The sequence below is a fragment of the Phaethon aethereus genome (genome assembly GCF_964289735.1).
Source record: "Phaethon aethereus genome assembly, chromosome: 2".
Taxonomy (NCBI): domain Eukaryota; kingdom Metazoa; phylum Chordata; class Aves; order Phaethontiformes; family Phaethontidae; genus Phaethon; species Phaethon aethereus.
In genome coordinates this window covers 58,248,618-58,264,400 of record NC_138582.1, presented here as the reverse complement: position 1 = coordinate 58,264,400, position 15,783 = coordinate 58,248,618, and the positions used below count along the sequence as shown (strand labels likewise).

The 15,783-nt window shown below is 36.8% G+C and overlaps 1 protein-coding gene across 1 annotated transcript in view; it reads right to left on the bottom strand.

Moving 5' to 3' along the window:
• ANKRD12 (ankyrin repeat domain 12) overlaps window positions 1–15,783 on the bottom strand; it is a gene marked incomplete at both ends in the record, with an annotated part of 47,975 nt that overhangs the window by 26,788 nt on the left and 5,404 nt on the right. Inside the window, 3 exons of the mRNA XM_082014591.1 lie at window positions 91–291; window positions 1,273–1,419; window positions 12,783–12,930. Of these exons, the coding sequence (XP_081870717.1) occupies window positions 91–291; window positions 1,273–1,419; window positions 12,783–12,930 (496 nt within the window). The remainder of the gene's footprint in view (window positions 1–90; window positions 292–1,272; window positions 1,420–12,782; window positions 12,931–15,783) is intronic.

Genomic DNA, 15,783 nt, shown 5'->3' with positions numbered 1-15,783 from the left:
GCATATAGCATGCACTCAGATTAAACCTCTGACAACAACTTCAGCATTCATTCTGAATTTGTACAGTTAAGAGAACATGTATCAACTTACCTGCAAAATCTTTTACATTCACATTTGCACCTAGACTGATTAGCTCCTTAACCTGTTTAACATCCCCTCGAATTGCTGCCATATGTAAAGGAGTTTCCCCTCGTTCATTTCTCTTGTTCACTTTGTCTTTTTGTCTCGAAGAAGAGCTTGAAGTTTTCTTTTGTGTTGGTGTTGTTTGTAAGGGATGATTTAAGTTGGAATCTACAAAATAAGTTGTTAAATAACTTACAGTGACCATTTAAAACTATTTTTACTTCACCTCATTTTAACACCTGCATTTAAAGATGACAATAATCTGTGAATAATTATATTTAAATAAAGGATGTGTTTGTCATTTCACATGTATGAACAAAATGCCTATTTGCAACATGTAAAAAGATGTTTCGCAAAATCTCACTCTTTCTAAAGTAGGTTTCAAGGACAGATGAAGTCTATCCAAACTACAAGGTTCACATACTCTGGTATAAATTCTCCTGAAACAAGACAAAGCATGACCACACAGATTAGTATCTACTCTGCTTCCACTTCCTCCAGCACAATTCCACTGTATTTTTATGTAGTGGGATGCCAGTTTAAAGAATTACTGTCTGTGTATTGTACTCCATGCACTTCCTCAGCAGTGCAGCCAACACAAATGTTTTTGAGTGAACTGGGTCATTTGTTAAGGAAACGTTGCCATTCACTTTTAAATGCCAATTTTGTAAAAACATTGCTCCTGTTTTAAATACAACTGGAGCAAGGACAGTTTGAAGTTCTGAATTGAAAACAACACGTCTCCTCTCTCCCATTAAATAGTAAGGAAATGATGCCATTTCCTTATAAATTAAAATCCTGCTCCAAATGGAGACAATAGTTAAACTTCATAAAAAAAAACAGGTAACATTTCAGTTTTTAAATCATGCATATGGAATAGTGTTTGAGAGGCAAAAATAAAGGAAGAAAAGAGATTTTCAGGTTTTGCAGCTATCATAATGCAAAGCTTTGCACATAAATACAGAAGGTCAAGAATTTTTCATCAAATTACTCGTCAATGGGAAATAGAGTTTTAACAGAATTACAAGTAATTCTTTAAAATGTCAATAAAAATCAAGGATGGTTGAAAAACATCAGGGTTCAGAATAATCTGATTGGGAGAGAATTAAACAGGCAGGAGGAAGAAAGCTGTTAACTTTGTGAGATCACCTGGACTGTTGTCTCTTGCTGTCATCTGCATGAGAAGTGCCATCTGTTTGCGCTCTGACAGAGGATAACCAAAAAGAATGCTAACTGGTGTTGATTTCTTATTTCCAGCATCCTTCTTCATTTTCTTTTTCTCCGGACCTTCCTTCTCTGGAAATATTAACATTTAAAAACTTAAACTGCTGCTGTACTAGAACATTTTTCTAGAAATAAAACCGTCCTTTTATATGAACTAGTGATTGGTGGCAGGTGATGAAAAACAGAAGTTGCATCTCTAATTTACTGCAGCTGCATTAGTTTTGGTTAACTGTTCTTGTATCAGGATAATAAGCTACTGAGTTAAAGCACTTAACGCTGTAAGGAGGATTACTAAAAAATTCTAAGAGATGAAAGATCAGTTTCACAGCAGGAAGACTATGTATGTCACAAGTTTAATTTTCACAGAATCAAGTCAGACGCTTAAAAAATTCTGTAAGATCAGCTATTCAACTTTCAGCCTTGAGCAAATATCTGAGACTGTGCTCTATTCTACTTCTCTCAAGACACCATGTTAAAAATTAGGAAAATACTTTGTAATACTGGTATATGTTAGGTAATTGGATAAAAGGTTGTTTCTCTCAAACTCATCCTCATTCTCAAACTCAACTCACACTCATTAGAGCAATTTCTTCTCCAAAATTCATATCCTTCAAAAACATACTATTTTATATATATAACTTATTTCCTTTTATCAATATTTACAGAAGTTGTTTAATAGTTCATGTCCAAGCTTGAAACCAAGAGTTAAAATTACACAACTGAATAAACAGATAATTTCTAAAGCTATTCAGTAGCTACAAACTCTTACAGATTTTCAGATTGGTTAAATGTGCTCTGAAATCAGACAACTTTTTCATATCCAACAAATTTCAAAACTAGGCTTTTGTGCAATTTGGAAACTTTGGTCTATGTCTTCTATCCTTTTCAGAAGTTCTTCCTTCATTTTTCTGTATAAAGGTCTCATATACCAAACATAGGCATTTAGGTTAAAGTATGATAGAAAACAACTGATTTGTGATTAAGTGGCTTTGACTAAATCACTTTTAACTGCAGTAGTAGTTAATGATCTTAACATCAAACAAGTACAAAGTCTCTATGCATCAAATTTTTTTTGGTACAACTATTTTCCACAGATGTCCCTACCTGGTCATTATTGTTTAACTACATCTTCTAGAGACATACTAGTTTGCATTTATGTGGAGTGAAACCACTCATTTTCTGTAATTATCTTGTCTTTCCAGGCACTTGCTCTTTTTCTGTCTTAACAAGTTCTTATAAAATTCAACATTTTATATCTTCATGTTGGATCTATAACATGTGCCTTTTTCTTCAGAGCCCCTAAGATTACTCTTTGAATGTAAAAGCACTGGATGTAAAAGATGGCTCAAGGAATCTTAGTCACAAATTAGGTGATCTGGATTTAAAATTTTTGAAAGAGTTAAAAAAAAAATTCTAACCACTGTCAAGAAGGAATGGTTTGAAGAATATTCTAACAGACTCAACGAACAGAAACAATATTTCTGAACTGCAAGTAAATTTTGGTCTCATTCTCTAAAAGCCCAGGTTCAATATTAGCTTTTCCAGACATCCTGCTCACTCTACTGCACCTTCTACTTTTAGAAGCCTGCCTACAGACCACCTTCCCAAAGGGCCTTTAACAGCTGGACAGGACTCTGCATCCTACAGTCACGGGTAATCCCAGTTTGTCCTCCAGGCTGGACTACTGACCACAAAGATAGGGACAGAATTCAGTAAGGATATGTACTGCCTACTTTATCTCCTCTGTGGCTGGCTGAGGCACTGACTCCCATAAAGCAAGCAAGAATGTGAAACAAAGCTGAGATCTAAAAATTACAATGTGAATTGTAATAATAAGTAAAAGGCGGGGGAGGGGAGATGTTGGACTGATTAACCAGACTTGGCCATACTAAAATGCTAGAACCTGGCTGGGAATTACACAGAATCATTAAGGTTGGAAAACACCTTTAAGATCATCAAGTCCAACCATTAACCCAACACCACCATGCCCACTAAACTTTCCTGAAGTGCCACGTCTACACGTTTTTTGGGTTTTTTTAACACTTCCAGAGATGGTGACTCCACCACCTTGCTGGGCCTGACCACTCCTTCAGTAAAGAAATTTTTCCTAGTATCTAGTCTAAACCTCCCCTGGCACAACTTGAGGCCATTTCCTCTTGTCCTGTTGCTAGTTACTTGGGAGAAGAGACCAACACCCACCTCACCACAACCCCCTTTCAGGTAATTGTAGAAAGCGATAAGGTCTCCCCTCGGCCTCCGCTAAACAACCTGTTCCCTCCGCTGCTCCTCATACGATTTATTCTCCAGACCCCTCACCAGCTTCGTTGCCCTTCTTTGGACACGCTCCAGCACCTCAACGTCCTTCTTGTAGTGAGGGGCCCAAAACTGAACACAGGATTCGACGTGTGGCCTCACCAGTGCTGAGTACAGGGGCACAATCACTTCCCTACTCCTGCTGGCCACACTATTTCTGATACAGGCCAGGATGCTGTTGGCCACCTTGGCCACCTGGGCACACTGCCGGCTCATGTTCAGCCGGCTGTTAGCCAGCACCCCCAGGTCCTTTTCTGCCGGGCAGCTCTCCAGCCACTCCTCCCCAAGCCTGTAGCGTTGCATGGGGTTGTTGTGGCCAAAGTGCAGGACCCTGCACTCAGCCTTGTTTAATCTCATACAATTGATGTCGGCCCATTGATCCTGCCTGTCCAGATCCCTCTGCAAAGCGTTCTTGCCCTTGAGCAGATCAACACTCCTGCCCAACTTGGTGTCATCTGGTTGAGGCTTGGTTGGGGATTGTTACTATTAGTTCAATAACCCTAGTTGCCATGCTGACCTTTTTAGCTCTTTGTGTAGTAAGTTATTTTATCTTATTCTTACTGTGACCAATTACCATCTGATGAGACACCATTTATCCAGTTTTAGTTAATCTTAGTATTCTGAGCCATACTAAAAAAACTGTGGAAATGCAATTAAGCTAAGTCAAAGTAGGGAGCAGGGATTTTGTTTTTATCAGGGACCTCTTGATCACATTGGTCTCCCAGTTTCCTTTCCTACATGTCAACCTCAAACACTTGTATGATAAAAAAAGTCATTAGAAGAAAAAAAATCTGTCACCTGCAAAACCAAAAAATCTTACAACAGAAGACTCCTCTGAGGCAAACTTCACTGACCTTCTGAAGAGACACGAAAATTAATAAAAATTACAAATTAGAAGCTTAAGTCCCTTTGAGGTTCCTAACCATGCCATTCCATGTTTCATTAAGTCCCAAACTGACTCTTTTTCATCTTTTGATTTTCTCCACTTCTGCCTTAGGCCCTTTCTGTGGCCCTCCTTGTTTCATTCCTTTCCTCTCAACTAATTTTCTGCCTTCCTAGCCTTCTCTAAATTTCATCTTCTAGGCTTGATTAGACATAGGCTCTAATTACGCAATGCTCTTGAGGCACAGGAAGGCACATAATAGTGCACATCTTGAATTCCATAGTGACCAAGTAAGAAATACATGATTTTACAGACTAAACAATTATGAACAAGATTATTTTAAGAGTGGAAAGCTACAGACCTATATACGTATTTAAAAAACCCTACAATTTTTTTCATTGTATTTAAAAAGGAAACAAGACCCCCTTTACAGAAGTAATTTATGAGATTTTTCTAAATTGCATTTACCTCATACTCCTGCATATATAAAAATTCCCTCAATATCCAAATCAACACTACTGCCCTATTGGCAAAACGTCTGTCTAGGAAAATTTAAAGAAAATCTACAATGAAATTGTACTTTCATCTTTTCACTGCGAATATGCCGTTCTCTCTACAAGGATTATGTACAGCATAATTTAATACTAATTTAGTACTTCCATCAAAATTACAAACTTTAGTTTGTCTGGTATGTTCTGCTGTTTCTTAGCTTATGCAATGTACTACTCATGATTCTTTTCTTGAAGAACATATTAATTTTCATTCTAATTATTCCTTATGATTTTTAAAGCTACACTCAGCTTGAGAAAATAATACATTAAAATAAGTGACACAAATCTTTTGATGATCTAGCTTTTACTTTTTACTAGACAGTGTACTTTTCCAGGTATTCTTCTCTGTTGGGTTTTGGTTAGGCGTTTTTTTTTTTTTTAATAATTTTGTTAGAAAAGCCTACTAAGTAAATGAGTGCAATTTACTCCCATTTCGTGTTTGGTGTTGTCAAATAACATGAAGATCCTCCCCTACATATTACTCTTTAACAACATGGTGTTTGCAAAGCATTTCTAGAGCTTACCAATTGAAAGTACCAAATAAGAATGCAATGGCTCTCACCAAGTTATACTGTACTTATGCACTCTTACCACTTAAAAAAAAAGAAACAATTTTATTAAAATTTATGTGAGACTTCCTATGTGTTTTCAGTAAATCTAAACAGTTCAATACAAACAAATTAATATGATCAACAACAAACCTAAAAAAAATCGCAGGACTATAGCAGATACACCTGATAATCCATTTACTGGAGTGTGTATGTGTGTGTATATGTATACACACACACAGCAGTATATCCTGTAAGAAGCTATTGCTTTTGCTTCCCAAGATCTTATGCATGCGCCCTGCTTCTGAATGTACAAGATAAAACAACGTAAGACAAAAGGGGGGAAGGAAGCAAAAGGAAGGGAGTAGGGCATATAAAAGCGAAATTGTTATACACCCATAAATAAATAATTTAGACAGTAAGAAACTACCTTCCATTCCAACCCCCCTGCAATGAGCAGGGACACCTTCAACTAGATAAGGTTGCTCAAAGCCTCGTCCAACCTGACCATGAACGTTGCCAGGGATGGGGCATCTGCCACCTCTCTGGACAACCTGTGCCAGGGTTTCACCACCCTCGTTGTGAAAAGTTTCTTCCTTCTATCTAGTCAAAATCTGCCCTCTTTCAGTTTAAAACCATTCCCCCTTGTCGTGTCGCTACAGCCTCTGCCAAAAAGTCTGTCCACACCTTTCTTATAGGCCCCCTTTAAGTACTGGAAGGCTGCAATAAGGTCCCCCCAGAGCTTTCTCCTCTCCAGCCTGAACAACCCCAACTCTCTCATACTCAACAACTCCCAATAACTCTCAATAACTCATACTCTCAATAACTTCCCCAAAAGAGGAATAATATTCGTTTAAAAAATTAAGTTTAGGAAGAATTTAATGTAAAAAATTGACTAAATTGACTGTTAAGGTAAATTAAGTTTCGGGTTTTGTTTTTTATTTTTTTTATTTTAGATTTTAAGCATTTTGTTTTCAAAGTCTGGAATACAAATTTCTGCTTTTACATTCACTTTCTTGTCACTTTTTGGTGTTCTTCAGCAACTAGAAACAGAACATCAGGGAATTTCTTACTTGTTAAGAAAATAAAAATCAAAAACTCCAAGTGGCTTCACGTTCAACTATGTCTGTTTAATAATGTTCATAATATGCAGCCAAATCTATCTGGACAGTATTCCTTTTAATATCTTCCTTTTGTAATGTAAGTTTTTAATCTAACACTTTGAAAAAAGGATTTAAAAATAGCCAAGTTATCTGAAACAGTGATTTAGGTGCATTTGAGTACTTCTTTGTAGAAGAGCTTCATGAAATTCACTCACAGTACTGGCAGTACCGTACTTAAACATACTGGCCATGAGAAACATCAGAATCACTGGCAATTATTTCATGAGAACTTATGCACAGCAGATTATGTCCCTAGGCAACCAATAACGTACCTGATTTTTTTTTTTTTGTTTGCTGGTGGTTTTTTTGTTGTTTTTTTGTTGTTTTTTTTTTTTTTAACTGGGATAAATTACAAATTCCCAGCCAAGTAATTTCTAAATGTTTTAGGAAAATAAATGATTAAATAATGTAAACACATGGATTTCTAAAACAAACAAACAAAAAAATCATTCCACACGAACAGATTATTCCTTTTGGTAAAATAACCACCTTAGTGGAGAAAGGAAATAAAGCAAAAAGACCAAATGCAAACTTCGAGGCTCATGATAGTCTGGTTTCATGTAAAACTCCTATCATAGTGCAAATTGTAAGGAGTAACTGGATTAAGAGATAGGACCATGCAAAGCTAAAATATGAACTGCTTGAAATAAATTGTTATAAGTTGTAAGATTGAGTCATATACAACCAAAGGCTATTATGCTTTTTACTAACTACTGTAGAAGACAGGTCAAGATGATCAATTCTGCAGATGAAGTTAAGAGAAAAAAGAGTTACTGAGATCTGTGTGACTGTGGTAATCTGCCTGAAGTTATTTTAAAGAGAAACACATCATGACTGACCACTGCTTCCTATCCTATCCTCTGTGTAAGAGAAACATTAGAATGTGATGAAGAGACCTCATAGTATACTGTACACTGTAGAGATACTAAGGTACTACTGTGGTACCTCATCAAGTTTATGGCATATTTTCTTAACCAAACCAACACACACATACACACATACAAAACCACCTCTACTTTCCTGCTTCTAGCCCAAACAACAGTTCAAGACGTTTGTAGTAGTTGAACACAAAGTCCAAATCCAGCAAGCAGTAACACAGTGCGTAAACAGCCCCTTTAACAGCCCCACTAACCTCTGTAACTATGCGAAGCACAAGTGTCCTGGTTTCAGCCAGGATAGAGCTGGTTTTCTTCACAGAAGCCAGTGTGAGACTGTGTTTTGGATTTGGGATGAGAAACTGTTGATAATGTGCTGATGTTTTGGGTTGCTGCTGAGCAGTCAAGGACAGTCCAGCTTCTCGTGCTGGCCTGCTAGCAAGGAGGTTGGGGGGTGCACGGGGAGCTGGAAGGGGACACAGCCGGGACAGCTGACCCAGACTGGCCAAAGAGATATTCCCTAACATACGACGTCATGCCCAGTACATAAACTGGAGTTGGCCAGGGGGCGGAAATCGCTGCTCGGGGACGGGCTGTCGATCGCCGGGTGGTGAGCAATTGCTGTATTGGGCATCACTTGTTCTTGTACATTCCTTTGTTGGTATTATCATTGTTGTTTCCTTCTTTCTTTCTGTCCTATTAAACCGTGTTTATCTCAACCCACAAGGTTTTTTTCCTAATTCTCTCCCCCACCCTACTGTGGGAGGGGGAGTGAGCGAGCGGCTGTGTGGTGCTTAGTTGCTGGCTGGGGCTAAACCACGACAACAAGTATAGAAACTGTGTTACTATGATGTACACATGGAACATAAAGAGGTCAGTTGTTTTGCTTTTCTGGATATCAATTAAATGCTAAAAGAAATATGACTGTGCCGTGTTTGGACTACTTTAAAGACAGACATTTAAGCGGTCAGAAAACAAAACCAAGATGCTACTATGGACAGAAAATCTGGAGAACATAATTTACACAGAAAGGTCAACAAATTAGCACATTCAGTGTAATTGTATCTTTTTGTTGTTCTTCCTGAATAATCAACTATGTAACAAGACTACAAAAAAGAAAAAGCCTACACTTATCTTCACAATGAAAAGATTTTTCCAAGCTGTGGTTATGTTTAACTGTGATGAAAAATTCAAATTTCTCTCTTCAGACTAATACGGTGGAGAAAGCAAACAAACTTGTCCTTTGCAAAAGCACCACTTGCCTGTTGTTCTTATTGCGATAACCACATCAGAGGTTATTTAAAAATAACCAGATTAATTAAATTAACAAAATATGAATACTTAAGTAGTCTAAGTGATGGCTTTTCAATCAGATTATGTTTTTGGATTGGGACACTTCAAATCAGTGAACTTATAAAAAAGGGTATGAAAAATGCCTCTCCTTCCACCATCAATTCTACCAGTCTTAAAGCTTGCGTGTAGAATCCTTCATGAGATTAACTTAAATAAGGGTTCAAGCTACACTGCAAAATTTGTAGTACAAACAAATGTGACTGCAATATGTGTATATCCCATTAGCTTTTTGTGGTTGCTGTGATCAAGGAATGGTGACGTGGTAACAGAGCCCTCTGTAGGACAGCTGTCCAAACCAGGGCAGTGTAACAGACACAACCCTGCACAACAAAAGAAACTGAGAATAGGATGCTGTTGCTTAAAGACATGTATGTAATACAATTGTAGGTGTTGTCGTCCCACTGGCCTCTTCAGAAGGCCACACATCTTCTGTGACTCACGTTATCTTTCAATCCTGTGCAGGCTTCCCAGCTACTGCACGCATCTCAACCGGCACTGCATGACTACATTTAGGCAACTGGACTCGGTCCTAACTGGTATGAAATTAAGAAAGTAACCTAAAGGCCAAAGCTGAAAATATTTAATACTAATTAAATAGTTGGGTTATCAAGCACTGGAACAGGCTGCCCAGGGAAGTGGTTGAGTCACCATCCCTGCAGGTATTTAAAAGACGTGTAGATGGGGCACTTAAGGACATGGTTTAGTGGTGGACTAGGCAGTGTTAGGTTTACACTGAGACTTGATGATCTTCAAGGTCTTTTCCAACCTAAATGATTCTGTTCTATTCTAAATTATGGCAGCAGTTTCTTAGGCAAAAACACCGATTTAAATTAAATTTAAATGAACAGGAAGACTAGAATTGTTCTACACTCCTACGGAACACTACAAATGCTGCTTGATTTCAGTCTTGCCAAAACTGATTGGGTGTAAAATTAATGTACAGTTTTGTAGAAATCAAATTAAAAAAATGATTTCCAAATTAAGTTAACATTCAGTTTGACCGTTGCTGTTCGTTATCACTTACAGTTTCTACACAACACTTGAACCAAAAGAACCCTACCACAAATAGGAGCAAGAAATGGATTTGAAAATAAAGCAAAAAAAGACAAAATCTTAGTTAATGAATGAATACTCTGGAGATAGAACAGAGACAGCTCTAATGATGTAAAGCTCTAACAATTAGGTATTCCCATTCTTTGATTGACTTACCTGCCTAAACAGGAAGAAACCAAATTATCATGAGGCTTCTACAATCAGCTAGCAACTCTATCATGTATCTTGGAGATGAACAATTTATTAAATTTAGCCATTAATTAAATTACATTTTTTATCCTAATTTTTATGGCATATCTTGATTTTTGTTCACCCAGACACATTTTTAGAAGACCTCAAATCTTTAAAAACATTTGAAAATCAAACTCAGTGGTCTTATCTGTTACAGAGAAACTATTTAGCAAAGCAGTAAGAACATTTTGCTATTCCAAAGTCTGAAAAAAACATATTGGAAAGCTTTTAAAAATAAAACTATAGAGAAAGGATAAAATACATCCTGGAACTGTAACGGACATCGGGAAGAATGGAGTAGTACCACATAGTTTTTCAGAATCTTTCTAATTACGAATTGTATACAGAATCTTTGACCATTTCCCTGGAATACCACTACAGATTTTCACAAAGCATCATAAGAAAACTGGGATTTTTCTTTATTCATTTAATTTTTAAACACTAGCACGACTAGTTGATAAGAAGCTTTCCATCATCTCTTCTTTTCCCTCTGTCTCTGGTTACACTCATCTCCAAAAACTTACTTCCTTCCTTCCCAAATCAACATTTACCATTATCTGGACAGAGTTAGCAGGGAGACACTTCTGTCAGAGCTAACAGTTTAGTCAGTGATGGCAAAACTTTTCAATGTCTAATGCCAAGTTTGTGTCAAAAGCAGCACTGCATTTCATGATCACTGATGTCAGTTCTAATCCATGTCAGTGCCAAACTTGGCACCAACGTAAGTGGTTAATTTCCACTGGTCTAATCTAATTGCTTAGGTACAGAATCAGCATTATAAAAACTGTTTTTTCAGCCCTAGTAATGCTCCTGCCGCTAAAGTTCCTGGAAAGCTTAGGTATCAAGTTCCTCATCTGCAAAATGGGGTAGTTGCTCTTACCTACTTACCTTAGCAGTAATGAAATGGACAACAAGCTATGATGTTTGCCACACAGTAGTTAAAAGCTATATGCCTTCTATTGTTATATTAAGTATTTCTTGCCCCTACTTGAACTGTTTATTTCATCTCCCTGCTGCAACTTGTAACAAGAAGATTTTGTAGTATGCGTGTTGTGTTTTTGTGCATGTCTAAGTGCCTAGAGTAATCCATCTTGTTTGTGGCAATTGTGTCAACAGACGTTATAGCAAGAGAAACACAAAAAATTATGTTACCTTACAAGATGCTGTGACAATGAATTACTTAAAGTTGATGGGGGGGGGAGTGTGGGGAGAGATAACAAGATTTCCAACACAGAAAACATTAGATAAGTGCTAAATATTACTTCTGAAAAATGCTTCTTTCCATTATGAAAAACAGTTAGGGCCTAATACCAAGCAATAAAATTAATAAAGCAGATACTGGAAGCACACTTCTAATTTATACATGGTCTTTTCAGAATCAAGTGGTATCACGAATAGTGTAAGACTCTAGAATTCTGTAAAACTACTGAAAACAGAGATCTAAAGCCAAGAGTATTGTCTTGTAATGTGACTATTTGAAATTTGGATTTCATACCGCATTCTCTTTACGGTAACAAAATTATGTATGTAATGTCCAGAAGCCAGATCCTCCACATTAAATCAACCCTGTACAAAATTTAAACATATACCAAAATATATACTTCTCTCTTGCACTGAAATCTAAGCATACTAAGGGAATTACCTGTTTATGAAAATATTCAAATGTACAATGAGCACTGTATAAGAAACTGTAGTATTGAGCCTCTGAGGAATATGGGGAACATGCCTTCTGCTGGCCTTCCAGAGGGCACGGGTACTGCCTTGCTACCAAGAGAACTATGACATCAATAACTAATTACATAAACTCAGACATAACTGTACTCTTGGTATATATCCAGCTCCCTCCATCTTGATTTGAAAAGAGCCATGTTAAGAATGGTATTTTGAAGTCTTGAAATCAGTTCTAATAGAATATGCTTAAGTTAGAAAGAACTACAAGCCTCTGCAGAAAAAGTAACCTGAACAGATCATAGGAGCTTAGACTGAAAGAAAAGTTTGCTCTCCATGGCTAGTTTAGTTAATTCCATAACCTTAGCAACCTTTTCTCTTATATGGAGAACAGTACATTTACCAATCATTTCCACTCTCCCTCCCCAAAAAAGGCTATGAAAGACTGACAGCTGTGTCTCAGATCAAGGCACTCACACGTCTTTTCATCAGTTTGTTTAAGTAAATGGACCTCTAGAGACGACACTGAAAAAAGATTTATTACTAAAATAGAAATGAAAGAATGAGGTTAGGAAACAACTGGAAAATGCAGATAAACTATGCTGGCATGCTAGCTCCTGCTAATGATAGGATGAAAACCTGTCAGGCTGAGATGCAACAATCAGAAGCAAGCAAGCAACTTTATACTTAGTATCCTTTTTCATGGGGGGGGAAATCAATAGAAAAACAGAATATACAATTAAATTAGGACGTATTTTACCAACAAATAATTAGTTAAGGAAATAAAAAGGTTCTACCTGTGTCTGAATTGCGATCTTCATTTCTGGATGGACTAATAGTAAAAGGAAGTTTACGTTTCATGGAAGACTTTTCTTTCATCTCCTTCCCCACATCACTCCTATCCACTTTTGGAGTTTTGCTGTAGGATGCAATCTTGTCCTTGCTCTAATATAAATAAAAAGTATACTAAGTAATTTTTGCATAAAGCAGAATTGTTTTTTAACGTATACAGACTGAAAAGAGTGCTATGCAAGAATGTATGTGCATGTGTGTATGTATGTGTGTTTACGTAGCTTATTCAAAAACTTTTAAAGTAACCTTACTAAAAATAATCAATGGCATTTCTTTCTTTTTATAATTAGTATCTTTTGTGTTATTTCTACTCCCAGATACATCACTGTAGAACCACTGTTCACTATTAGAGCCTTGATTAATATGGAACACCACAAATGGGACAAGAATTTGCTAAGCCTTAATGACCATTCCAATTTCCTTCTCTGACCATAACATAATAATCACATTAAAAGCCCATGCTGCAATTCATACCGTGAATAGTAACACAGTAACAACAAAAAACCTAACAACCCTCCCCCGCCTCCACCCCCACCCCATAATCGATCCATAAAGAACTTCCCTTCTATTTCAAGAAGAATAATAGTGTAGTGTTTCATTTTCTACAGCAAAATTTACCAAGAACTTGGAAAATCTATTAAGAAACTTTTAAAAGTGGTATCAAATTTAGAAAAAATAGGTACAGGCTTTGTGGAATTTTCAGTTGCATAAATCTGGGATTTTTGGCTTATAAAATGTATTTCAAGATAAACAGAGGAAACACCTGGAGGAGCACCATATTAACTTATGTTTGATCACTTTGATAATATAGGAGGTCAAAGCATATAAAAGATAGCAGGTTAGTGAGAAGACTGCATGAGAGAACCCTCTGCGGAATCCAACATTTTGGTCTACCAATCAAGACACAATGTATAGTCATCTTCTGTTCATCACATGCTGCAGAAACACATTATCCAGCTATGTCAACTATCACAACTCCACAGCTTTATATCATTCTTAGCAGATGATCAGACGAAACCACTAACAGGTTCATTTTCTAAAGGTAGAAGAGGCACATAGACTTACTTGCCCATCAGTGAAAAACAAAAAGCTCCTTGGTACTTTTGAAGCAAGAAGTTAAAAGATTTATTCTGATTAGAGGGAAACTAGATAATAACTCCAAGTAAAGGTACTATTATTGAGAGCACCTTTCCTTATTTAAAAAGTAACACAGGTAAGAAGAATAGTTTGATTACATCGTACAACACACTGAGTTTAAACTGTTGCCAAAAGGGTAGGCAGAAGTGATTACAAAAAGAACATGCAAACAAACGCTACAATCTTCAGATGACAAATGTCTGTATCAGGGAAATCACAAAGAAGGGATCAGTCTGTGTCAGGAGAATTCCTCAAGTAAAAGGTTGATGACCCCAGAGAAAACCCATCTTCACTCTGAGTTTGGAAACATGAAAAAAAAACACCCCAAACAAACTAAAATGCCAAATAAAACCCATACAACAAAACCAAAACCAACACCAACCCTCCTCCAAAACCCCAAAGGAAACAACAAACACCACCCCAGCCCTTTTCTTATGTGCTGGAACAAGAAAATCTAAAAACCTAAAACCCCTTAAGACTCCCCTAAGCTACTGGGAGATAAAGTGTCTGTGCTATTACTTTTGAAAGAAGCTAATCAACCTAACGCAACTGATCATCTGCAAATGCATCTATAAGTTGACAAGAGCAAATCCAAACTCCATTAAGCCCATTCCGCTCTCTTCCACTACACATACAAGTTTCCCACTTCAGTCCAATCTCACCAAGAGCACTCTCACCCCTTGTTCCAAACAATCCAGTTATTTCTCATATGTATCGTATTGTAGGAAACTTCCACATGTAAAGTGGTAGTAAAATTTTATCACTTTCTCTAGAATATTATGTTAGGTACTATGCAACAGAACGGATCAATTAAAAATAATTTAAAATTTGTACACAGGAAACATTGGTTTCAACTTGTTCTGTAGAAAAAAAGCAAACTTTTTGCAGTTGGTAATCCTTAAAAAGAATCACTGTTTTGGTACTAATCGGTAAAATACATTGGTAGGTGCTCACAAAGAGACACAAGCAGCTTAAATAATTTGATACCTTTTATGTTTATTCTTATTCTTAAACTGTATATATGCATTATATTAAATATGACTGATACACTACTTGATAATCACTGATTATTAGTTTTGTGATGATCTACTTAGGAGGAGAGACAGTTAAAAAAGCATACTTTCAGATAAATAAAGATACATTGAAAATAAAAGAACAGGCTATACACAGAATACATAGAAACTGAAAAATTAGAGTATTTTGTTCCTTAGCTGTTGTGGAAATAAATATTTAGCCACCACCAGTGGTGGTCTTTACAACCCAAAAGGTACAACTAACAAAGTGTTTGAGAAGCCTGGACAAAGTGAATGCTATTTATTATTTTCAGTGATAGCGCTAAAGTAGAGATGCAAATAGATATGCAGACACCATCACAACCAGGAGAGAGGGAGAAGCAAAGAACACTGGCAAAGGGAAAATAAAATGACTAGTGAATTTGAAAAACAGTCTAAATACAAAACAAAATTAGAAAAGCCAGGACAAAAATAGGTTCTACAAATTGATAAAAATAATTAGCTGTACAATCACAAGACGCCAACATTAAAAGCCACAAAACTCTTAACAGCTTCCTGGATTCAGGCAAAGGAAGGCAAGAGGAGGTAGCAAGCCCTGTAGGTTAGAACAGGCATTTTGATTTAAAGAGTGAGCATTGACTGTTCCAACTACTCATGGTCACTGCAACAGCCTGGGTATCTTTTTCAGGGTCCAAAACAAGGTTTAAAAATCAGCATGAGTAGGTCTGTGTATTAGTTTAATGTGATCCATGGAAGGAACCCAAAACAAAGTTGACACCTTTTATAAAGCAACCTG